This window comes from Panthera onca, chromosome D2, assembly GCF_046562875.1.
Source record: "Panthera onca isolate mPanOnc1 chromosome D2, mPanOnc1 haplotype 2, whole genome shotgun sequence".
Taxonomy (NCBI): domain Eukaryota; kingdom Metazoa; phylum Chordata; class Mammalia; order Carnivora; family Felidae; genus Panthera; species Panthera onca.
The window spans coordinates 60,134,156-60,161,099 of NC_138349.1; the positions used below are offsets into that span (position 1 = coordinate 60,134,156).

Here is a 26,944-nt window from a genome sequence, read left to right on the forward strand (position 1 = left end):
AATATGAATCTGTTCTTTACAAATCTTGATCTTGTACACCTGTACACAGAAAGCTTTTATGAACCATGTGATACTCAGCTACTATTGGGAAAGTAAAATCACCACTATTGGTATTTAGTCTATATTCTTTCACTGTAACATTATAACTCACTAAAAATAATTAAAATTCTGTTCAAGTAAAAGTAATAAGATGGAACTAAAATTCTAGGCATTTTAAATTTATATTACAATTGGTATAATTTCAGTGGATGTAAAATTCCAGAACAGATGTAGAATTCATAGGATTAGCACAATTAATACAGCAAAAATATCATCTATAATTTCTCACAGCACAAATAGAAATATTTACTTGTTTATATGGTTACATGTATTTATACCAAGATGGATATATGTTGATCAGCAAAGCTGAGAAGGAAACCAGTAGATAGAATCTGATATATAATTTTGCTACAGCCAGGACTTATCTAAGTGCCATAGAAGGATTTTTCAAAAGTTTGTAACTTTTATGGTGAAATATACACAGAAAAACTACACAGATGATACTCATTTCATTCCAGCATCTAAACCAGTGCCCCACCCACAGAGGGCAGGTGCAACAAATAAGTGATTTGAAAATATTTAGAACAGTGCTGTCCAAAAAAACAGTTTTCAATGATGGCGAATATCTGCATTAAAATGATAGTACATGTGGGAGGCTAGAGGGATTGAGGAAGTGAGTTTTTAATTGTATTTAATTTGTATTAATGTAATATAAAGTTAAATAGCAGTACATTTCTAGCAGCCATTGTATTAGACAACACAGCTTTAGAAAGTAGTCAATGAAAGCAACTAAATGGTACACACCATGAAAACACATAAAAAAACATTTATTTGTTCATTTATTATTTGCTTTCGGTTTTACGCTTCCTTCCCCTGCCCATATCCTCGTTGTCAGTTTTACTTTTCGAAACTGTAGACTCTTAAGACGGTTACCGAAGTTAAAATTATGCAGAATGTATTGTCAGAAATTAATCTCTTCTCTTATCCCTTCCACTTTATTCTGACCATCCCTTGTAAAGAATACGTTTCCTTGTTTGTTTAGCAATTCTTCATGTGAGTCTTTTTTATAATGTGTGTGAAAATAAACAGATTAAGATATGCTTCCTTCTTTTCCTTTCATTATTAGACAAAAGGTAATATATTGACTATACTGTTATATTTGAAATACTGAGTTCATGCTGACATCTTCCATGCAATCCCCTCCCACAGAGTTCTTCTTTGTTTTTTCCATGCCCTTAGCAATATTTCCATTATTTCATAAGGATAACGCTGGCTCTCAAAAATTCCTACATGTTTACTTATCGTCTCAGTGCTACAACACACAATACTCCTGGAGTGTTTCTTAGAGTGCTTTGCTGACTTTGCTATTTCCTCACCTTCCCTGTCTGTTCTTTTGGATTTACCTTTTGTTTTGTCTATTGACAGGTTTCTTCCTATGAAGGAAGATTCATGGAAATTAAACATTTTGTGTACCTTCATGTCTAAAAGTATGTTCATCCCATGGTTCACTTCATTAATGAATTGGCTAAGTATTGAATTTCAAATTCAAAATAACTTCCCCTTAGAATTTGAATATATTGCTTCATCTTTTTTCCCTTCAGATCCAGGGTTGCTCATGAAAGTCTGATTTTACTATTTTAATGATAATGTTTTCTCTCTTGAACTGAGACATAGTTCTTAGTTTCATTTTAATAGATATTCTGAATTATGTCACTGATTGTTTTATTCTTATTTGGAATGCAAGAGATCAGGTTAATACTTAATTGCTATACCTCAACACTAAGTTTTTTGATAATTATGCTTCAGTCTCTATTATTTTATCCAATTCTGCTTTATTTTTTTATTTTAATTTTATTTTTTAAAATTTACATCCAAATTAGTTAGTTACATCCAAATTAGTGCAACAGTGATTTCAGGAGTACATTCCTTAATGCCCCTTACCCATTTAGCCCATCTCCCTCCACAACCCCTCCAGCAACCCTCAGTTTGTTCTCCATATTTATGAGTCTTCTGTTTTGTCCCCCTCCCAGTTTTTCTTCCCTTCCCTATGTTCATCTGTTCTGTGTCTTAAAGTCCTCATATGAGTGAAGTCATATGATGTTTTTCTTTTTCTGACTGACTAATTCTGCTCTTTTCTTTATCCTCAGTGTTCTGTAATGTTTAAGGGTATGTCTAGAATGGTTATCCTTGCATCCAAGCACTAGAACATAGTGATAATTGGGTATAGACTCTGAGTACCTGAGTTTGAATTCTGACTATGGTACCTAGCACTTTCCTGAGGAAACAATGGTAACTTGGCAGAGTTTCTGTTTTTAAGAGCTCTCTGACAGTTTTTTGAATTTTTTTTAACGTTTATGTATTTTTGAGAGAGAGAGACAGATCGTGAGCAGGGGAGGGGCAGAGAGAGAGGGAGACACAGAATCTGAAGCAGGCTCCAGGCTCTGAGTTGTCAGCACAGAGCCTGATGCAGAGCTGGAATCAACTCTCTTTGCCCTCACCCAGGGAATCCCTAGCAACACGTGAAGGATCACCCAATACCACAGGACAATGGATATTTTGTTTCTATGGCCCCAAATGCCCCCTACACACTGAACTTTGTTTTGCTAGAGCTACAGAGCTTGGAGTGCTTTTGCTTCTCTATTTTTCTTTCACTCTTTTCCTGGTGTGTGTTTTTCCTGATGATAGAAACTGGAGAGGTTAAAAATGATCTTGAATAATAGATAGATTCATGGGTGATTCTGAAAGAGGAAATTTTAACAGTTCAAACTCACAAACAGTAGGAGAGTAGATAAAAAAATGAAAGTAATTTGGAGGCTTTCTTAGCATATCTATATACCTGACAGATATTAAAAAGGGAAAAGGGAAGGCTAAAGTGTAAAAGATGGAATATGCTAAGTGTTAGTGAGGACACTGATCAACTATAGCTCTCAGGTATTGTTGATAGGACTAAAATTTGTTCCAACCATTTTGGAAACTATCAGTGTCTACTAACATGGCATATATGTACATTCTGTGACCCAGAAATTCCACTGATTGGCATATTCCATGAAAATATGTACATATATTCCCAGTACCAAAAGACATGGAGTAAGAAGCTCATAGCACCACTATATATGATAATTCCAAAATTGAAAGTATTCAAATATCCATTAACCATAGAATGGATAAATAAATTATGGTATAATTGTGTAATGGAATTTTATTGATTTTTTTTTTGGAATTTTATATAAGAAGAAGAATAGGGGCGCCTGGGTGGCGCAGTCGGTTAAGCGTCCGACTTCAGCCAGGTCACGATCTCGCGGTCCGTGAGTTCGAGCCCCGCGTCAGGCTCTGGGCTGATGGCTCGGAGCCTGGAGCCTGTTTCCGATTCTGTGTCTCCCTCTCTCTCTGCCCCTCCCCCGTTCATGCTCTGTCTCTCTCTGTCCCAAAAATAAATAAAAAACGTTGAAAAAAAAATTAAAAAAAAAAAAAGAAGAATAACCTAAAACTCTATGTATCTTGTGGGGCAAATTATATAAGTTTAATGTTGAGTAAAATTTAACAAGAGTATATACAATATGATTCCATTTAAAATAACCAAAACAGATAAAACTAATATATTCTCTTAGAACTTTCCAGTCTCTTAGTGTAGTGGTATCCAGCGTGAAACAAATTAATCCAAAACTTAGCAGATTAGAATAACAAACATTTATTATCTTATACATTTTCTGAGAGTTAGGAATCCAGGAATAGCTTAGCTGGGTGTTCTGCTCCACAGTCTCTCATGAATTTGCAGTAAGATGTCATGTGAGCCTGCAGTTATCTGAAGCCTTGAACAAAACTAGAGTATCAACTTTTTTATTTATTTGAAGTCCAGTTGACGTACAATATTATATAAGTGTCATGTGTACAACATGGTGATTTGACATTTATATGCCTCATGAAATGATCACATGCTGTCTATTTACCATCCATCACCACACAAAGTTGTTACAGTATTATTGATTATATCTCGTATGCTTTACTTTTTATCCCTATAACTTACTTGTTTTATATAAATGGATGTTGGTACCTTTTAATCCCCTCTATCTATTTTATCCATTCTCCTCTTCACCTTCCTCTCTGGCAGCTACCAATTTGTTCTTTGTATTTATGAGTCTGTTTTGTTTTGTTTAGTTTGTTCATTTTTTTGTTTGCTTGTTTTTGTTTTAACTTTCACATATAAATAAAGTCATCTGGTATTTGTCTTTTTCTGAGTTATTTCACTTAGCACTGTACTCTCTAGATCCATTCATGTTCTGCAAATTGAAAGATTTCATCTTTCTTGTGATTGAGTAATATTTCATTGTATATATGTACCACATCTTCTTTGTCCATTCATCTATTGATGGGCAATTAGGTTGCTTCCATACCATGGCTGTTTTAAATATTTCAGTGGACATAGGGGTGAATATATCTTTTCGAATTAGTATTTTCATTTTTAATGGATATAGACCCAGAAGTAGAATTGATGGATCATATGGTGGATCTATTTTTAATTTTTGAGGAATTTCCATACTGTTTTTGATACAGGTGCATCAGTTTGCATTCCTACTAACAGTGTACAAAGGTTCCTTTTTCTCCACATCCTCACTAATACTTGTTATTTATTTATTTATTTATTTATTTATTTATTTATTTATTTTTACAGTTTTGATATTAGCCATTCTGAGAACTGTGAGGTAATATCTTATTGTGGTTTTGATTTACATTTCCCTGATGATTAGTGATACTGAGCATCTTTTTATGTATCTGTTGGCCATCTGTATGTCTTTTTTGGGAAAATGTCTACTCAAGTCATCTGCCCATTTTTTAACCAGATTGTTTGTTTGTTTGGAGTTAGATTGTATGAGCTCCTTATATATTTTGGATACTAACTCTTTATTAGATACATCATTTGCAAAGGTCTTCTCCTATTCAGTAGGTTGCCTTTTCATTTTAATAATGGTTTCCTTCACTATACAAAAGCTTTTTAGTTTGACATAATCCCATTTATTATGTTTTGTCACTCTTGCCTGAGCAGAAAAATCTGAAAAAAAAATATTGCTAAGACTGATGTCCAAGAGTTTACTGCTTGTTTTCTTTTAGAAGTTTTATGATTTCAAGTCTTACATTTAGATCTTTAATCCATTTTTGAATTTATTTTTGTGTATGGTATAAGAAAGTGGTCTAGTCTCATTCTTTATTTTGCATGTAGCCGTCCAGTTTTTTCAACACCAATTATTGAAAAGGCTGGTTTTTTCCTCCTTGTATATTCTTCCCTTTTTTGTTGTAGATTTATTGACCATATAAGCATAGATTTATTTCTGGGCTCTCTATTTTGTTTCACTGATTTATGTGTCTGTTTTTGTGCCAGTACCATACTGTTTTGATTACTGTAACTTTGTGGTATAACTTGAAATCAGGGAGTGTGATACCTCCAGCTTTGTTCTGCTTTCTAAGATTGCTTTGGGTATTCAGGTTTATTTTATGGTTCCATACAAATTTTAGAAATATTTTTTCAAGTTCTGTGAAAAATGCTATTGAAACTTCAATAGGGATTGCATTGGATCTGTAGATTGCTTTGAGTAGTATGGACATTTTAACAATATTAATTCTTGCAATTAATGAGCATGGAATATCTTTCCATTTATTTGTGTCATCTTAAATTTCTATCATCAGCATCTTGTAGTTTTCACGCATAAGTCTCTCACCTCCTTGGTTACATTTATCCTTAGGTATTTTATTCTTTTTGGTGCAATTACAAATAGAATTATTTTCTTAATTTTTCTTTCTTGTAGTTCAAAATTAATGTGTAAAAATGCAACAGATTTCGTGTATTAATTTTGTATCCTATAGCTTTACTGAATTTATTTATTAACTTTAACAGTTTTTTGGTGAAGTCTTTAGAGTTTTCTTCATATAGTATCATGTCATCTTCAAAGAGTGACAGTTTTACTTCTTCCTCACAAATTTGGATACCTTTTATTTCTTATTCTTGTCTGATTGTTGTGGCTAGGATTTTGAATAATATGGTGAATAAAAGTGGTGGGAGTGGGTATCCTTGTCTTGTTCCTGATCTTAGAGGGAAAAGTTTCAGCTTTTCACTTTTGAGTATGATGTTAGCTGAAAGTGTGCTATATATGACCTTTATTATATAGAGATATGTTCCCTCCATATCCACTTTATTGAGAGTTTTTAACCACGAATGGATTTTGAATTTCGTGAAATACTTTTTCTGCATTTATTGAGATGATCCTTCATTTTGTTAATGTGGTGTGTCACTTTGATTCATTTGTGGATATTGAACCAGGCTTCTATCCCTGGAGTAACTACTACTTGATCATGGTATGATCCTTTTAATATACTGTTGAATTTAGGGGGCTAATATTTTCTGAGGATTTTTGCATCCATGTTAATCATAGACATTGGCCTCTAAAGTTCTTTTTTGTGTGTAGTATCTTGTTTGGTACTGGTATCAGGTAATACTGGCCTTGTAGAATGATTTTGGAAGCATCCCTTTCTCTTCATTTTGTTGGACGAGTTTGAGAAGGATAGGTATTAACTATCTTTAAATGCTTCATAGAATTTACCTCTGAAGCCATCTGATCCTGGACTGTCATTTGTTGGGAGTTTTCTGATTACTAATTTATATCATTTCTAATAATCTGCCCATTCAGATTTTCTATTTCTTCTTGATTACTTTTTAGAAGATTGTATGTTTGTAAGAATTTATCCACTTCTTCTAGATTGTATAATTTGTTGGTATATAATTGTTTATGTAGTCTCTTATAATTCTTTGTATTTTGTGGTGTTAGTTGTTACTTTTTCTCTTTTATTTGTCTTATTTAAATGTTGATCTATTTATTTTTCAGAGAGAGAGAGAGAAAGAGAGAGAGAGAGAGAGAGAGAGGGAGAAAATGAGCTAGGGAGTGGCAGAGAGAGAGAGAGATAGACAGAGGATCCGAAGCAGGCTCTGCCCTGTCAGCACAGTGCCCGATGTGGGGCTTGAACTCACAAACCATGAGATCATGACCTGAACTGAAGTCTAACACTTAACTGACTAAGCCACCCAGGCACCCCTTTTTTTCTGATTTTATTTGGGCCTTCTCTTTTTCTTGATGAGTCTGACTAAAGGTTTATCAATTTTGTTTATTTTTTCAAAGAATCAGCTCTTTATTTTATTGATCTGTTTTATTTTTTAAAATTCAGTCTCTATTTCATGTATTCACTGATCTTTATTATTTCCTTCCTTCTACTAACTTTGGGCTTTGTTCTTTTTTCCTAGCTTCTTGTAAGGTTTGATTGTTTATTCGAGATTTTTCTTGTTTCTTGAGGTAAGCCCGTATTGCTATAAATTTTCTAGAGGGTCCATTTCCAACAGCTCATATGGCTGTTGACCTGAGGCCTCATATCCTTGAGAGCTGTTGGTTATCGGTGTCAGTTCATTGCCTTATGAGCCTCTTTATAGGGCTGTTTACAACCTAATAGCTAAAGTTCACAGAGCAAACAATGTGTAAGAGAGAGAATGACTAAGATGGAATCCTTGATGTATTTTCTTAACATATTCTAAGAAGTAACATACCATCACTTATGCTACATCTTACAGGGCACACAAATCTGGTACAGTGTAGGAAAAAGGTACAGAAAGACATAAATACCACGAGGTTGGGATCACTGGGAGCCATGAGGAGGGTTAACTATCACACTTAGTAAAGATTTATATTGACAGATTTTGAGAAGTATAAGATTATATTGATAATTTAAATATTTGAAAATTTGTACTGAAAAATACAAAGGAAACTACCCCTCCAAAATTTTTTTTTTTAAAGAGGTGATTTTTAACTCCATGAAAATAAAGTGGTACATAAGCAACCAAGGTCATCGTAGTATATTATATGATTCAGGTTCAGTTTTAGATATTTAAATAATTATATTTATTTAACCAGTCATTGTGATGTAAACAAATTTGACAATGATATGAAGTATGAAAGAGAAAAATTTTTATATTAAGTAGTCATTGACAAATTTCTAGAACATTTAAATCAAGATATATTATTTCTTAATATTAATATATTATTTAGGGTGCCAGAGTGGCTCAGTTGGTTAAGCGCCTGACTTCACCTCAGGTCATAATCTCATGGCTCATGAGTTTGAGCCCCGCGTTGGGCTTTGTGCTGACAGCTCAGAGTCTGGAGCTTGCTTCGGATTCTGTGTCTCCCTCCCTCTCTCTGCCCCTCCCCTGCTCACATTCTGTCTCTCAAAAATAAATAAACATTTTAAAAAATATTAAAAAAACATATTATTTAGATACATCAAATTTTTTAAAATTTTAGCTCCAGATAAAGGAGTTCATTTTCTAAGTCACTAGAAGTATATAAAGAAGTATATAAAGTCACTAGAAGTATCTAAACTATATTCACATTCATATGAATCACATATGAAGTGATTCAGAATGTCATATGTAAAAAGAGATCCTGGTAGAAAGGGGAATGATTATAAGTATCATGAAGCTATAACAAAGGCTTTTTCTCTATTTAATTTTTTTTTTTTTTTGGGGGGATACTCCAGATGTTTGGAAGGTATGTGTAGAGTAGAATAGTGAGGTCTTGTTAACTGTGTGATGTGTCATAAAGCACTCAACTCTGATTCTTCATCTTCTCATGTGAAAAATGGCACAATTCTGACAAGCCATTGGATTTTATAAAATATAATTTGAGGGACCAAGTACATTTTTGATACATAATATTGGATTCCTACATGTTAAAAATATGAACTATAATAATTGATGTATTTTCAACAAATAAAAGAAATGAAGGGTATGGAGCATTGATAGAAGTTTGCTTAATTGCATTTTCTGCTATTATTAATTCCTTCCCAGTTACTTAGCATAACATAAAGAAATGATAACTTAGTGTTAAGTGAACTTTCAAAGCCAAATATCTCTACCATTAGTAACTTACAAAGATAATATATAATCAGAAATATTTCAGTCTGAGTTTTACAAATGATAGAAAACATAATTTGATAACGTAAATTTAAATCATTACCTGTAATGAGTCTGAATTCTTTTCTGACCTATTTATTCTTACAATTATGTACTCTCACCTACTTTCAAATGCACATAATAATTTTAGTAAGGTTTAAGAAGGAGTAAAATATTCTTGGGTTACTACCAGAAAGAGATTCAAGGCCCAGGCAAAGCTGGCCCTTTAGATTTGTTGTCCTTATGGCCAGAAAATTAACATGCATTCTCTCAGGACCACTGCAATGAAGAAGCCCCAAGGATTATACTTATCAAAAAGAGTCAGTACAGCACTGGGGTTCAGAGAACTAGCTCTGCAGTCTCAATTATCAGCTCCCACATATTAGCTGTATGATCGCAGTTTCCTCATCTGGATAACAATAGTTCCTTCCGTACAGGGCTGCTGTGAGTATTACATGAGGCAATGCATATAAAATGCTTAGCACAGTGCCATATTCTGTATATTGTGATAAAGTCAATAGAGAAAGTACAGATTTCTAAAGAGCTCAGGACTGTTTTAGAATTTGGCAATATAAAATAGACAAGATACATTAAGTTTGAAGCTTAGAATGTATCGACCCAGAAGCCACCTTTGTTTAATAAAGCTATGCTCTAAACATCAGAACAGTTTATACTACCTGGCATTTCAACTGATTAGAGTGAATTTGCTTAAGGTGCCCCCTCCTTTCTTGATCAATGACTGTATAACATCATGGTATATTATGTGTAAAACTCATTTTCATGAAACTTAGGTAGATTATGCATTCAAGGCAGGTTTGTCAATTTGTTGTTCCTTCTAAATTACCATTAACTGGCTACTTAATTATACTCAGTTTGTATTTTCTTGAAAGCATTAAAAAAATTCACTTCTAGTCTCATCCAAGCAACCATATGTCCATAGTGTGAGTAAAGCACACCCACAGCTGATGTTTAAGCTAATGAAATGAGAAATGTATTACATATCAGCTTTGAATAGTTCATTTATGCTGTTAGAGTGAAAAAGTAGTAGTTTCCATCTGTACTTCAGAAATTAAACATTTGCTTCTGGAAGATTTTATTTTAATTGGAGCTAATATTAGTTTATTAGCAAAAGGCCTCTAGAGGAGTTAAAATGTAATCATGTAGCAATAATGAAAAGGTTATGTTTTACTTTCCTTAAAATACTCTAAATCTTTCTCACATTATCTCACATGGCAGTGAAAACTAGACCTTTGCATGATTTTTTGTTTGTCTTTTTTTAGCCAAGATCTACACAGGAAGATGATGGTGGTAGTTGCACTCTTCTAGAGACAGTATACTGTAACAGATTGAAGGCTTTGATAGGGAGAGCTAAAGTATTATTGTGGCACATTTGTTTGGTAGACGAGAAGAACTCTTTTTAGTGAGTGTTTAGATAGGATGAATTTAAGGTATTATGAAAGATTTAGATAGAATTTTTAAGAGGCAATTGGATACAGAGTTCTAGAATTCAGGGAAAAAATCTACATTAGAGCTGTGCTTTGGGATTCACAGCCATATAAATGGAAGCTGTGGGTTGGGACTTCTTTCCTAGGTGAGGTGGTATGAGTTAGCTCTCTCATTGCCCTTGATATCCCATCCATTGAAAGTGAGACAGTGGTGTCATGGAATCTCACTATAGAATATTATTATCCAAAGAGGTTTCTGTGATAATAGAAATGTTCGATATCTCCATCTCAAAACAGTAGTCAACCCAGCCACACGTGTCAACAGCACTTGAAATATGTGATTGAGGGACTGGATTTTAAGTTTTAGTTAATTTTAGTGAATTTAATTTTTAATAGCCACACATGACCAGGTGACACTTTTTATTACACGTAAAGAATGGACAGAAGAAAGGCCAGGGTAGATACTCCTGACAGATGTAGGAGTTAAGAGGTAGGGTATAAATAATACATTTTAGTAGGTAAAAGAAAGAGGGGACTAAATAAAGTTCTAGTGCCCAATATCACCAACATTTCCCTATATCAAAAACATAGCAGATAGGATTGTAAGAGATGATATGCAATACATGCAGACAGAGATTTGGATATAGGAAAAATAATATTTATCAATATTTTTGTGTAAGGTAAAGTACTTCTTATCTTCTAGGGGTAGAATCATTGCTCTAAAAATTAAAATATTCTAATTTTGCATCTTCACATAGGGCAGAGTCTTCCTCAATATAATATTGTAGTAAAGAGTATAGAGACTTTGTCAATAGAACATAGTATAGTAGTTAAGAGTGTAGACTGTACATCCTGGCAGTGTGAGTTCATATCTCTGTTCTGCAGAACTACCCTGGGCAAGATTCCTCATTTTTCATTGTCTTCACCATTCAACTAAGTTTTAACCCCAGATTAACAAGGGTATTTTTTTTAGCATTTAAATCACAGCCCACATTTACAAAAGTGCCTTGAATCTAGTGAAGAGTTAATGAATGTTACTATCATTAACCTTTAAAGTAAACTTAAGAGAAATTTTTGAGAGTACTTTGAAATCTTAATTTTAAAAAGGGCAATCTATAGATTGACCATATTAACAGATGCATCCTTAGACTCCTTCAATATTATGTTATTATGTTATTTGCATATGATTATCTATTTCTTTACATTTTTTATGTTTTTATTTTTTTGGCTTTATAGAGATAATTGACAAATAAAAATTGTATATATTTAAGATGTAAAACATGATATATTAATATATATGTACATTGTGAAAAGATTGTCACGATCAAGATAAATAACATGTTCATCACCTCACATGATTACTTTTTTTTTTGTAGTGGTAAGAACACTTAAGATCTACTGTCAGCAAATTTTAACTACTATAATATAGTAGTATTAACTATAGTTACTATACTGTACCTTGGAACTCCAGAACTCATTTGTCCTGCATAACTGAAACTTTGTACCCTTTGGCGAACATCTCTTCATTTCCCCTACCTCCTAGCCATTGGCAACCACCATTCCACTCTTTGCTTCTATGACTTCAACTTAAATTCTACATATGACTGTGATCATGCTGTATTTATATCCATATGGTTTTCCCTAGTGGCTCTATCAATTTTCATTTCACCAACAGTGTAAAAGTATTACCTTTTCTCTTCTTCCTCACCAACACTTGTTATCATTTGCCTTTTTGATAATAACCATACTAACAAGTATGAGGTATATGATTTGCGTTTTCTTGATATTTAATGATGTTGAGCACCTTTTCATATACCTGTTGGCCATCTGTATGTCTTTCCTAGAAAAAATGTTTATTCACTCTGCTCATTTGATTATTAGGTTATTATTATTATTGTTTTTAAAATAATTCTTGTATAAATTGTTGTATCAATTCTTAATATATTTTGGATATTAACCCTTTACCAGATATGTGGTTTACAGATTTTTTCTCCCATTATATAGGTTCTCTTCACTTTGCCAATTGTTTCCTTTCTATGCATTTTTTTAGTTTAATTCAATCCCACTTGTATATTTTCACTTTTGTTACCTGTTATTTAGTGTAATTTCAAAAAAAAAAACCATTGCTAAGACCAATGTCAATTATGTCAAGTAGTAGTTTTCCAGTGTTCTAGTAATTTTATGGTTTCAAGTCGTATGTTTAAGTCTTCATGCTGTGAGATAAGGGTCCAGTTCCATCTTTTTGCATTTGGATATCCAGTTATCCCAGAACCACATACTGAAGAGAGTATCCATGCCTCATTGTGTGCTCTTGGCACCTTTGTCACAGATTAAACTGGAGATGCATGGGCCTATTTTTGGCTTTCTATTCTGTTTCATTGGTCTATGTGTTTGTTTTTATGCTAGCAGCATACTGTTTTATTTTGATCTAATTATTACCAGGTAAAATTGGTATATGTTAGTTTCAGGTATACAACATAATAATATTTATATACACTAAAGAGTCCAGTTACCATTCATCATCATACAATTGGCCTTCACCTTTTTCATACACCCATCATCCCCATCTCCTCTGATAACCACCAATCTGTTCTCTTTATTAGTTTTGCTTTGCTTTTTTTGTTTATGTGTTTTGTTTTATATAGATTACACATGTAAGTGAAATCATAAAGTATTTGTCCTTCTCTGACTTATTTCACTTCGCATAATAACCTCCAGTCCCATCTATGTTTTGGGGAATGACAAGGTTTCATTCTTTTTTTATGTCTGAGTAATATTCAATTGTGTGTGTGTGTGTGCATGTACATGCGCGCGCACGTGCGCACACACACACACACACACACACACACACACATTGCTTTTTCTTTATCCGTTATCTATCAGTGGACAATTAGGTTGCTTTCATATTGTGGCTATCGTAAATAATACTGCAATGAACATATATCTTTTTGAATTAGTGTTCTCATTTTCTTTGGGTAAATATTCTCTGCCAATTTTTTCATTTGTTAAATTATTTTTATTTTTTTAAAGGCTTATTTATTTTGACAGAAAGAGAGAGAAATCTAGAGTGAGTGGGGGAGCAGCAGAGAGAGAGGGAAAGAGAGAATCCCAAGCAGGCTCCATGCTATCAGACATGGGGCTTGATCTCACAAACGGTGAGATCATGACCTAGGCTGAAACCAAGAGTCAGACGCTTAACCGGCTGAGCCACCCAGATACCCCTCTGCCCATTTATTAATTACACTGGTTTTTTTTGGTGTTGAGTTGTATGAGTTCTTTATATCATTTGGATATTAACCCCTAATTAAATACATCATTTGCCAATATTTTCTCTCATTTAGTAGGTTTCTTTTTCATTTTATTGATATCCTTGGCTGGCCAGAAACTTTTTAATTTTATGTAGTCCTACTTATTTACTTTTTCTCTTGTTGGCTTTGCTTTTGAAGTAAGATTCAAAAATTCAACCTGAAGACCACTATCAAAGAGCTTACTGCCTATGTTTTCCTTTTTTGGTAAATATAAAACATTTAAAATATAAATATTAGACAACACACTACTGCAAGCATTAGACCAAGTAAGAAATCAAATAGTAAATCAAAATGTATCTCAAAACAATAGAAAAAGAAAACACAATATTCTAATATCTATGGGATGTAGCAAAAGCAGATATTAGAGTGAAATTTATGCTATAAATTCTTAAGAAAAAAAGTTGAAATAAATAACTTAACAATATACACAGGAACTACAAAAAGAATAAACTTAGCTGAAATTTAGTAGAGGAAGGAAATAACAAGGAAAAAAAAAGTTAGAAACAAATAAAATAGAGACCAGAATAAATAATGAAATAACATTGAGAGCAATGACCATTTGTTGCAAAAAATAAAGAAAATTGGCTATGCTTTTACTGCATTAGCTAAGAAAGAGTGAGAGAGAGAGAGAGAGAGAGAGAAGACTCAAAAACCAAAATGAGAAATGGAAGAGAAAACAATACAACAGATAACCACAGAAATACATAGTGTGATAACAGATTACTATAAACAATTATTTACTAACAACTTGGGTAATTCAGAAAAAAAAATACATAATTCCTAAAAATGCATAAATTACCAAGATTGAATCATGAATTCTGAATCCAAGAAACAGGAAATCTTCTTAGACCAATAACAAGAATGAAAATTGAATTAGGAATCAAAAATCTCCCAGCACAGAAAATCCCAAGACCACATGATTTCATTGGTGAATTCTATTAAACATCAAAAAAAAAAAATGTTAATGACAGTCTTTATCAAAATCTTACAAATAATGGAATAGAGGGAACACATTCAAAATTATTACTACCCTGATACCAAAGCAATACAAAAACAATACAAGAACAAAAAGTCTGGTTTGTCCCAGATAAGTATTGCTACTCTTACTTTCTTTTGACATTCATTTAAATGATAAATGTTTCTCCAACCTCTCACTTTCAATCTGCAAGTGTCTTTAGGTCTAAAATGAGTCTCCTATAGGTAGCGTATAGATGGGTCTTATTTTTTTGTTTGTTTGTTTTTAAGAAGATAGAAGTTTATTGAATAGGAGCACAGGAGCAGCAGGCAGAATGGCAGAAGAAAGGCTATCTGCTGGGTCTTGTTTTGTTTTGTTTTTTTAAATCCATTCTGACACCCTTTGTCTTTTAATTGGAGTACTTAGTCCATTTACATACAAAGTAATTTTGATAGATATATATTTATTCCCATTTTATTACGTGTTTTGTTGTTATTTCTGGATATTTTCTCTGATCCTTTCTTGTCTTTGTCACTTTGTCACTTTTGGTTTCTCTTTTGCACTCCCCTTTAATATTTCTTGCAGGGTGTGTTTAGTGGTCACTAACTCCTTTAGTTTTGTTTGGGAAACTCTTTATCTCTCCTTCTGATCTGAGTGATTGCCTTGCTGTACAGAGTATTCTTGACTGCAGATGTTCCCCGTTCAGCACTTTGAATATATCATGCCACTCCCTTCTGGCTTGCCAAGTTTCTGTTGAGAAATCTCTAGCTAGGCTTATACGTCTTCCCTTGTAAGTTAAGGACTTCTTTTGTCTTGCTGATTTTAAGATTTTTTTTCTTTATAACTATATTTTTCAAATTCAATTACAATAAATCTTGATGTTGACCTGCCTTTGTTGATTTCGATGGGAGTTCTCTGTGCCTCTTGGATTTGAGTGTCTGTTTCCTTCCCCAAATTAGGTTTTCAGCTATAATTTCCTCAAATAAACCTGCCCCCTTTACTTTCTCTTCTTCTGGGACTCCTATAATGAGAATGTTATTACTTTTGATTGAGTCACTGATTTCCCTAAGTCTATTCTCGTGTTGTATAATTCTTCTTTCTCTCTTTGGTTCAGCTTCATTATTTCCATTATTTTTCTTGTTTTATTTTGTTTATTTTTGGTTTTGTTGCTGAGAGAGAGAGTGAGTAGGGTAGGGGCAGAGAGCAAAGAGAAAAGGAGAGAATCTTAAGAAGACTCCATGCAGAATGCAGAGACCTACGTGAGGCCTGTGAGATAATGAACTGAGCTGAAATCAAGAGGCAGATGCTCAACCGACTGAGCTACCCAGGCACCCCATTATTTTGTTTTCTATGTCATTAATTCATTCCTCTGCTTTTTCCAGCCTGCCATTCATTGCATCAAGCCTGTTTCCAATCTTGTTTATTGTATTCTTCTTTGGTTTTTTAAACTTTTTTTTTATTTCTGTTGTAAGGTTCTCACTGATGTAGTCTATTTTCTCAAACCCAGTGAGCATCCTTACGATTGTTGCTTTAAATTCTCCACCAGGCATGTTACTTATGTCTGTTTCATTTAGATCTCTGGCCATGGCCTTACCTTATTCTTTCATTTATGATAAATTCCTCCATCTTGGCATTTTTCAAAGTCTCTGCCTTCTTCTATGTGTTAGAAAATCCAGTTATGTCTCCTGCTCCTGAAAGTATGAAGAAGAGATCATGTAGTGTCCAAGGCCTGGAGCTTCAGGGAGTGTCTCCAGTGTGTGCTGCATGAGCTCAACTATTGTATTTTGGCTGTTTTATCCTTCAGACCAGTCACTGCAGAGGCTCCCTTTGCCTTCTCTGGGCAGTGTTTCATCCCTGGCCTAAATGTGGTGAGTTTTAACTAGGTTTGCTCTAGTCTGCTTATGAAATGAGGCCTGACACCAACTCCAGCAGAACTGAGACCCTGCAGAATTCTCTGGTTGGGAGATATGTTGTGGGTAGGGGCTTGTGCTGGTCTTCTGAGGGGGGGCCCACCACACTGGGACTGAGGCAAGGTGGACTGAGAAGGGCAGTCCTGACAGAGCACAGGAGGGTGGGGCTTCATGTAAGTAGGTTAGGCAACCAGCATTTGGGCTGAAATGCTGTGCTGCCTCCCACAGGTGGCTCTGTGTTTATGCTGAGGGGAGGGAGAGAAATGGCACAGGCCAGCTCCCCTGTTCCCAGCGAGGCATCTCTCTAAACGCTGCCTCTCCAAGACACACTAAGAGTGAATAATCTCCCCATTGTGTGTCCCAGACATTCTTTGGATCACAGTTCCATGCTATCTGCCCCTGGGTTGTTTGCCTGCCTTCTCTCCAGGAGCAAGGCAGCGCCCTCCAGGCTCTATCCCAGCCAAGCTCCCTGACCTTTAAAACTCCAGGCTTTAAGTCCTACTGTTAGCAAGAACTCACAAAATTCAGCCGCTTTCATTTTCTAAGCCAATAGCTCTGGGAAAATGTTCTCCTTGTGTGTTCCCTGTCTGCTTCTCTCTCTCTCTCTCTCTCTCTCTCTCACTCTCTCACTCTCTCTCTCTCTCTCTCTCTCTCTCTCTCTACCTCTCCACCTTCTCTGCACCAGGGCTCCCTCCCTTCCACAGTGCTATAATCTGTTTCTCGCCATAAACCACATCTCTGTACTTCTTACCTTTTTTGATATGGCCACTTCTCTGTTTAATTGTGGAATTTGTTCTGTCAGTCTTCCAGCCAATTTCTGGGTTATTTAGGATGATTTGTTAGTTATCTAGTGGTGTTCATTGGACAATACAAGCCTAGGGTCTTCCAACTGGGCCTCCATCTTGGGGAATTCTGATGACTTCTTTGGTTCTGCTCATGTTTACTTAGGAGTTTTATGGTTTCAGGTCTTACATTTAAGTCTTTAATGCATTTGGAGTAAACTTTGTGTATGGTGTAAGAGAGTGGTCCAGCTTCATTCTTTTGCATGTAGGTGTCCAGTTTTCCCAGCATATTTTCCCATGTATATTCTTGGCTCCTTTGTTAGAAATTAATTGATCATATATGTATGAGTTTTTCTGGGCTCTCTATTTTATTCCATTGATCTATTGTCTGTTTTTATGCCAATACCATGCTGTTTTGATGATTATAGCTTTGTAGTATAGTTTGAAGTCATGGAATATGACATCTTCAGATTTGTTCCTTTTTTCTGAAGATTATTTTGGCTGTTCAGGGTCTTTTGTGGTTCCATACAAATTTTAGAAATATTTTTTATAGTTCTGTGAAAAATGTCATTGAAATTTTGATTGAATTTGCATTGTATCTATAGATTGTTTTAGATAGTATGGCTATTTTAACAATATTCTTGAAATTCATGAGTTTGGATTATCTTTCCATTTATTTGTGTCATCTTAAATTTCATCAATGTCTTACAGTTGTCAGTGTATAAGCCTTTCACCTCTTTGATTAAATTTATCCCTAGACATTTTATTATTTTGGGGGCTATTATAAATAGGGTTGTTTTATTAATTTTTTCTTTCTGCTAGTTCATTATTAATGTGGAGAAATGGAACAGATTTTTGTCTATTGATTTTGTGTCCTATAGCTTTACTAAAACTGATTAGTTTTAACATTTTTGGTGGAGACTTTAGGGTTTCCTACATATGGTATCAAGTCATCTTCAAAGAGTGACAATTTTACTTCTTCCTTATGAATTTGGGAGTATTTTATTTCTTATTCTTATCTGATTATTTTGGCTAGGATTTTGAATAATATGTTGAGGGAAAGTGGTAAGAGTGGGCATCCATGTCTTATTACTAGTCTTAGAGGAAAAGCTTTCAGCTTTTAATCATTGAGTATGTTTACTGTGGGTTTTTCATATGTGAACTTTATTATATTGATGTATGTTTCATCTATACCCATTTTGTGAAGGGTTTTATGATAGGTTTTGAATTTTATCAAATGCTTTTTGTGTATTATTGGAGATGATCTTGATTTTCATTAATGAAATGTGTCCCATAGATATTGAATTTTTAAAAATTTTTTCAATGTTTTTATTTATTTTTGAGACAGAGAGAGACAGAGCATGAGCAGGAGAGAGACAGGGAGACACAGAATCTGAAGCAGGCTCCAGGCTCTGAGCTGTCAGCACAGAGCCTGACACGGGGCTTAAACTCACAGACTGTGAGATCATGACCTGAGCTGAAGTTAGTTGCTCAACCAACTGAGCCACCCAGGCACCCTGATATTGAATTTTTATATTTACATTTAATAATATCAATGTATTTTTTTAATTTGTACTTTTCTTTCTTCATTAATTCACTGACTGTTCTTTAGGATGTTGCTTAATATCTACATATTTGTGGTTTTTCCAGTTGTCTTTTTGCAATTGAGGAAATTTGAATTTCATATCATGGCGTCAAAGAGTTTATTGATATGATTTCATTCTTCTTAAACTAATTAAAACTTGTTTTGTGGCCTAACATGTGATCCATCTTGAAGAATGTTCCGTGTGCATGTAAGAAGAATGTATATCTCCTGCTATTGGATAGAATGTTTGTATATATCTGTTAGGTCCATCTGGTCTAATATGCTGTTTAGCACTGTTTTGATTGATTGATTGATTGTCTGGATGATTTATCCATCTATGTAAGTAGGGTTATTAAAGTCCCCTACTATTAATGTATGGCTGTCAATGTCTCCCTTTAAGGTTTTTAATATTTGCTTTATATATTTAGGTGTTCCTTATTGGTGCAGAAATATTTACAAATGTTATATCCTCTTGTTGGACTGACTTTATATAACAGCCATTTATTTATTTATGTATTTATTTATTATTTTTTGTCATCTATTACAGTTTTTGTTTGGAAGTCTATTTTGACTGATCTAAGTATAGTTACACCAGCTTTCCTTTTGTTTCCATTTGCATAGAATACCTTTTTCCATCCCCTCATTTTTAGTCTGTTTTTCCTTAGGTCTGTTTTTTAATCTCTTGTGGGTAGCATGCAGTTGTATTGTTTTCTCATCCTTTTAGCACTCTTTGATTGGAGAATTTATTCCATTAACACTTAAAGTAATTAAGTATGTACTTATTGTAATGTGATTAATTGTTTTCTGGGTGTTTTTATAGTTCCTCTTTGTTCCTTTCTTCTCTTGCTCTCTTCCATTGTAGTTTGGTGACTCTCATGTCTTGTTTACATTCCTTACTCTTTGCCTTTAATGTATCTAATATAGGTTTTTGCTTTGTGGTTACCATGAGGTTCACATATAACAAGCTATATATATATAAAAGAACCTATACATATATATGTGTGGGTGTGTATATATATGAATCTTTTTGGGGTTGATAGAAACTTAGAATGCATTTTAATCCTCTGCATTTTTACTCCCTCCACCACCAACACATTTTATGTTTTTGATATCACAGTTTACATTTTCAAATTTTGTACCTCCCTTAACTAATTACTATAGTTATAGTTAATTTTATTACTTTTGTCTTTTAACTTTCATACTACCTTTATAAATGGTTAATTCACTACCTTTACTAAATATTCACCTTTATCAGTGATAGTTTTACTTTCATATGTTTTCTTGTTATTCGTTAAGTGACCTTTCTTTTCTGCCTCAAGAAGTCCCTTTAACATTTCTTATAATGCCAGTTTAATGGTAAACTCCTTTAGCTTTTGGCTGTCTAGAAAATTCTTTATCAGTTCTGAATGTAAGCCTTTCTGGGTAGATTATTCTTATTTGAAAGCTTTTTCCCTTCAGCACTTTGAATATATCATACTATTTCCTTCTGGCCTGCAATGTTTTTGCTAAAAAATCAGCTGATAGTCACATGGGGATTGCCTTATATGTAACAAGTTGTTTTTCTCTTGCTGCTTTAAGATTCTCTCTTAATCTTTAACTTCTGACATTTTACTTATAATGTGTTTGGTGTTGGTCCCTTTGGATTTATATTCTTTGGAACCCTCTGTGCTTCCAGGGCCTGGATATCTCTTTCCTTTCCCAAGATAGGTAAATTTTCTGACATTATTTCTTCAAATTCAATTTCTGCCTGTTTCTCCCTCTCTTTTCCTTCTGGGCCCCCTGTAATGCAAATATTATTCTGCTTGATGTTGTCCCATAGGTCTCTTAAGCTATGTTTACTTTTTTTTTTTCATTTTGTTGCACTTTTGATGTGAGTTCCACTGCCCCATCTTTCAGATTATTGATCCATTCTTGTCCTTCTTCTAGTCTACTGCTGAATTCCTCTAATATAATCTTTCAGCTCAGTTATTGTATTCTTTTGCTCTGTGACCTCTTTTTGGTACCTACTTATATGTTTTATGCCTTTGTTGAAGTTTTTATTGTGTTAATTCATTCTTCTTTATCTTTATAAATTTGGTGAGCATCACAATTACTTTGAACTCTTTATCATGGACATTATTTATCTCTGTTTCATTAAGGTCTTTTTCTGAGGTTTCATCCTGTTCTTTTGTTTCAAACATATTCCTCTGTTTCCCCATTTTGTTTCACCCTTTGTGTTTGTTTCTATATATCATGTGAAATAGTGACTTCTCTCAGCACTGAAGCAGTGGCTTTGTGTAGGAGTTCAATTTTGCCCTTGCTTTGGTTGTGTCTTGAACCTTTGTGATTGTCTAAGTAACCTGATTTTGTTGTTGTTTTTGGATTATTTATTCTTGATAGGTTCCAATTTTTGAGGATGTGCCAAGACACATCCTCAGTGTATCAAAAGAGAGTGATCTCAGTCAGCACCTAGTTTCAGCTGATTGGAAGCCAAATCCTTAGGCAGCAGCTTTTAATGTATGTACATATACATAATCCTGTGGGACCACAATTGGTCCCTAGCTGACTCCTAGCTGACTTCCACGCTAGGAAATCGGGAGGTGTCCCTTGGTTTACAGTTGCAATATTTGGAGTTCAGATGAGTGTATAAGCTCCTTTCTGGAGGCACCTGTAAGCTTGGGTGAGGCCAAAAAATGCAAATCCCAGGGCTTTTAGTGAAGCTATGAAAGAGTGGTTGGGGACAGGGTATATCTGCAGTTTTCACATTGTTGGAGAAGAGTGCTTGGGTGGGCACACCCTTGGCTTTAGTGAGGCTGTGTTTGCCCACACCCCCCTGTGCTAGCAAGCTAGAGAGAGAGAATAAATATGGTATTATCAGCACCTCCATCCCCAGAGAACATACCAACTTGTCCCTGCACCTCTGGCAGATGTCTTAAGATTAGCAAATAAATCTCCTTCACTTATCACCCAGCACCTCTTATCTCTCTAATGTAGATCCTAGGTGTTGAGGTGCCTGATATGGAGCACAAACTCCTTACTCCTTAGGGAGAATCTCTGGATTCAAGAAATTTCCTCCCTATTGTGTGGGTTGGATATTGGGAAGACTGCATCTCTGCCTCTCCTACCTCTCGTGATATGGTCCTTTAATCCATTGTTGTGGAGACAACTGTTTACCTAGTTTTCACTTCTTTTTCAGTGGGAATTATTCCACATATACCTACAGATTTGGTGTCCATGAGAGAAAGTGAATTCAGGGTCTTCCTATACCACCATCTTGGAACCCCCGCCTTTTGACGAATGGGAAAATATCTTAACAAAAGAAAGTTTATTGGTTTTTTTTATTATTTCTATGAGATAGAGTTATTACCTTTAATTACATTTTCCTATATTTAGCAACTCAAGTGATTTCTTTCTTTAAATATCTTCATGTTTATAATTTCAACTGTTAACACACCAATTCTTTTTGGTACTTTCTTGGGGCTTATATTGGATAGGATGAGAAATGATTATATGGTCCCAGGCTGGGTAGAAAAAAAAATGACATAAAGGAGAAAGATAATCTTTGAAAATATTTCTATAAAAATGTGGTTTATTGTCTTTGATTCTGTTTACTTTTCAGAGATCCAAAATTATCCTGACAAAATATTTGGTCTCTTTACATTAAAAAATAATTAAAATTCTATTAATCAAATATTTATTTAAAAATATCTCATATTTTTTATGAAACTCCAGAAATCTGAAAATACAAATAGAACAATCTTATCTTTCTTATTAATTTTAACAGCAATTCCTGAGTTTGTAACACAAGTGAATGTTGCCTTGGAAGCCTTAAGTAAAAACTCTTTGGATGTATTTGATGATGATCAATTTGTGGACATCTCAAAGAAGATCTATGATACAATCCACGATATCAGATGTTCAGTCATGATGATTCGGGTAAGTTTGCTTTGCTTCCCATTGAATTATTGTAATGCCCTTCACCATCTGGAATGCTTGGAATGATTGCAAGAAATATTTTATCTCTATTTCATAATGTCAATGCTGAAATCCATTAGAACTTTAGAAATTCGTATGTATCCCTGAAGTCAAATCTACTGTCACAAACAACACTTTCACTATGTATTTGGTTATAACTTATGCAAATGAGCACATTTAACTGCTGTGTGTGCAGAAATGATAGGATTCCTTGTGTGCAGAATTCACTGTGGTGTCACATAGCATGATCAGGAGCCAAGGAAATATACATAAAATAATTTGCTTTCTTTTCTTGAATGGAAAGGAAAGGATCTTTCTCATTACTGTGTTAAAATTGGTAGGAAAATGTGTCTGTTTAAAACAGGTTGTTTCTATGGTCAAACCCTCTCATACTAGATTATAGATTCAGAATATTCTGTAAGAAATCTCACTTGGTAAAAAAAAAAAAAAAAAAAAAAAAAAAGAAATCTCACTTGGAGCTGCCAGGAACAATAAACACATGAACTGTCCCAATCTAGGAGTTGTCTGTTTGGGGAAATATATGCCATCTTCTTAAGGGCAAAAATGAGTCATTTATTGTGGGCATACTGCATACACAGAGGCCAGGATTATTTATTTGGTTTTACTCAAATATTAATGTGGAGTATTTTTTAAATTTTTATTTAAAAAACAGTGGAGGTTTTCTGGAAAATGCAAATGTAAAGATACGGGGGTATTTTATCTTAGGATGGATTCACATGGAGGCAGACCATGAGGTAAGAATTTGTGTTACTATTAGTCTATTCAGGAGAAAGTAAGACAGAAAAAAATAAGGCAGGGGGGGAAGTAAACCAGCAAGATGTAATTATGCATCACTACTGGCAACTAGGGCTCGATCTTGCTGGGAACTCTGGGTGATAGTATTGAATACACCTCAGAATTATCTTACCCAAGGTGAACGAAACCCAATTTATCTACCTATTCATCCTTGGTTAAAGGCTACCTCTCCTCAGAGGTGTTACTAAAACCTCCAGCATGGGTCAGTCAAACTCCTGTGCCCCCAAAAAGCAACCCTTAGGCAGTGTGGCAGGTGCTTGCACAAAAAGGAGTCAGTAGGGATGGTGAGTGTAATTTGTTAAGTATTAATATAATTTAATTTGAAAGCCTCTAGATTTAACTGTTATTGAAACTATAAATATAGAATAGAAGTGCTGAAGAGATACGGGCAGAGCACCAACACTATCTGGCAGGTCTGAATGTCATAGTTAGGTTACACTGAGCAGTCTGTAAAAGTGGAGTTGTTTGGGAATCTTTTAAGGGAAACGGCCAACAGAAGTTGAAGACACTGGCAGGGCAGATGGATGCTTATGAAAGAAATTCTAAGAGAAAAGCAGAGGTGTCAAGATATAGGATCCAGCACGTCAGAGCATGGCAAAACCTGAAAGCAAGCCAATCATACATATAAAAGAGAAAGCCAGGAAGTATTTGTTTATATGTGATCGTGAACCGTGGTATTGTGCCAGTACTATGTCTAAGCTGCAAAGTACCTTTATCAAATATTTTCTTCCAAAAAGGATTTTAAATCTTTCCCATGTAGACTAGTGGGCTGGTGGGCTGGTAATAATCCAAAGGGGGGAAGATGGGTAGAACCAGAAAAGAAACATTGAATGAAGACACATGAGTTTCAGGCAATGGTCTTTCCAGAGTGAAACACCTGCATTTTCAGTATCCTTGGGTGGATATGTGAGAAGTTTAAACCAATGAAATAGCATAGGTGAACCAGCGTAGGAAATACATTTTTCCCCTGAAAAAACTATCTGCGGATGAAAAAAGTCTTGTAATTTCTCCCATTCGTATGTTTTAGTATTTAATAATTTCCTTCTTATCAAAATAGCTTACTTATAGCAAGTCAAAGTATCTTGCTATTATTTCTATATATCCCTCATACGGGCCAAGCAGTCCTCTGTTGGGCAAGAGAGCAATTTATTGGAATTATTTAACAGCCTTAGAGGGCTGTAATTTTTCCCTATAGTCATCTCTTTTTCAAGGTACATACTTCAATTTATTTTAATTTTTCCTCACAGGAATAATTCAGTATTTTGTGTTCTTTACTAGTCCTTATTTAACTTTTCAACAAACTTCTCAAATAGACTATCAAAAAGCATACTCTAATTAGAGCCTGTCCAAAATCAAATGAAGTGGAAGACTTGTTTGTATGTTATTGCTAATAATACAGCCAACTGCTGTGAACTTACTTTTCTTCTCTTAAATATCATGATTATTGGATAGACAATAATTTCCTTTTATTTTTATTTTTCACCCTGTTATTGCCTACATATTCCTTCTCTGTTTTGATTTGATATGTTTTCTCAGGTCATAAATCTCATACCAGATTTAAACTTTATTACATTTCTAAATGATTTTTCATATAATTTATCAGTTTGCTTTTAAATTTGGTTGTGACTGTACCTAATTAGCCTCAATTAGAAACATGAGATTGTAATCTAAATTCCTTCATCTAGATTACTAATAAAAATATTGGATTATATTAGACATTCATCTGACTGCAATCTCTAGTAGCTAGCTCCAGTTAAGGATCTTAGTGTTAAGAGACCTTAGAATCTGATGTTCCATCCAACTAAGAACATATTGGCAAGTGTGTGGTTTGTAGGGATGTTTTCTGAATTTTGAGGTAGATATATTCTTCCTTCAAACACACATTATGGACGAAAAAAATAAAACAGATAAAAAACAGAGCTGCTGTTCTTGAAACCATGAAGGAGAGTCCAGAGGCTCAGCATCTCTGGGCTTGCGTGTCCAGTTTCTTAGGTAATTTCTAGGGAAACTTCTACAGAACTACAAGGATCCCTTGGAGGATGATCCATAAACCTCTGTACTTAACTGCTAATTGGATTATAGATTGAAAGTAGAAGTCTAACTCAGGTACAATTAATAAAATCTAAAATAATTTTTTCCTTTGAAGACTATCCCTTTGTCATAGAAGATAATAAAATTAATCTGGTGTAATCTTCTCTTAATAAGGTCAAATTTAATGCTGACCAATATCCTGACCTTAGAACTACAAAGCATTTGATGCTTTCTTCAAAGTAACTAAAGAATGTCAACATTAAGGCAAGTTCAAGGAGGACTAGGCTATGGTCCTGTGAGTGTTACAGACTACTGTCCTATGTCAGAATTTCCAGAGTGCTTTCAGTGCCCTTCAAGCTACTTATTAATAAAATACTAAGAACAAAACAAAGAAAACAAAAAAACAAAATGCTAAAACATTTCAGTGCTTGAAATTTTATGTGGTTTTATAAAAAATATGATTATATCTGTCTGTAACTTTTTTGGGGGTGAATAAATGTGTTAGCAAGTGTTCAGAATATTTTTAAAAATTCTAAGAGAAAATGCTGTGACATTTAATATTGCTATCTCCACTGGATTCAGTTTGTGGACAAATAAATTTATGGAATCTCATTCTTAACAACCTCAGAGAATAGGGAATATTAAATATTTTTCTTTGAGGTTTAATATCTATGTATAAGTTTTATAGTTATTAAGAGTTCATATGATAAGATTAAAGCAAGTCACAAATCTCTCTAACCCTCAGTTTTCTTCCTTTGTAAAATAAACTGTATTAAATCTATTTCAAAATATTATTATGCTGACAAAATGAGCTAATAGAAATGAAGTACTCAGTAAACAGTAGTGTCTTATAAAAAAATAGTTCCTATTGCTATTACTATTCACTATTGTGAATAATGCTAGTACTACTGAAGATACTTATTATTTATTTTATTTTTTTAATTTTTTTACATTTTATTCATTTTTGAGACAGACAGAGACAGAGAGAGAGAGAGAGAGCACAAGTGGAGAAGAGGCAGAGAGAGAGAGGGAGACACAGAATCCAAAGCAGGGTCCAGGCTCTGAGCTGTCGGCACAGAGCCCGGCGCGGGGCTTGAACTCACAAACTGTGAGATCATGACCTGAGCTGAAGTCTG

The 26,944-nt window shown here is 34.2% G+C and overlaps 1 protein-coding gene across 3 annotated transcripts in view; it reads left to right on the forward strand.

Moving 5' to 3' along the window:
• Positions 1 to 26,944, forward strand: part of CTNNA3 (catenin alpha 3) — a 1,784,170-nt gene that overhangs the window by 1,407,148 nt on the left and 350,078 nt on the right. For all 3 annotated transcript variants that reach the window (XM_078434311.2, XM_078434309.2, XM_078434310.2), the window contains one exon: positions 22,771 to 22,922. In XM_078434311.2, coding sequence (XP_078290437.1) covers positions 22,771 to 22,922 — 152 coding nt within the window. The remainder of the gene's footprint in view (positions 1 to 22,770; positions 22,923 to 26,944) is intronic.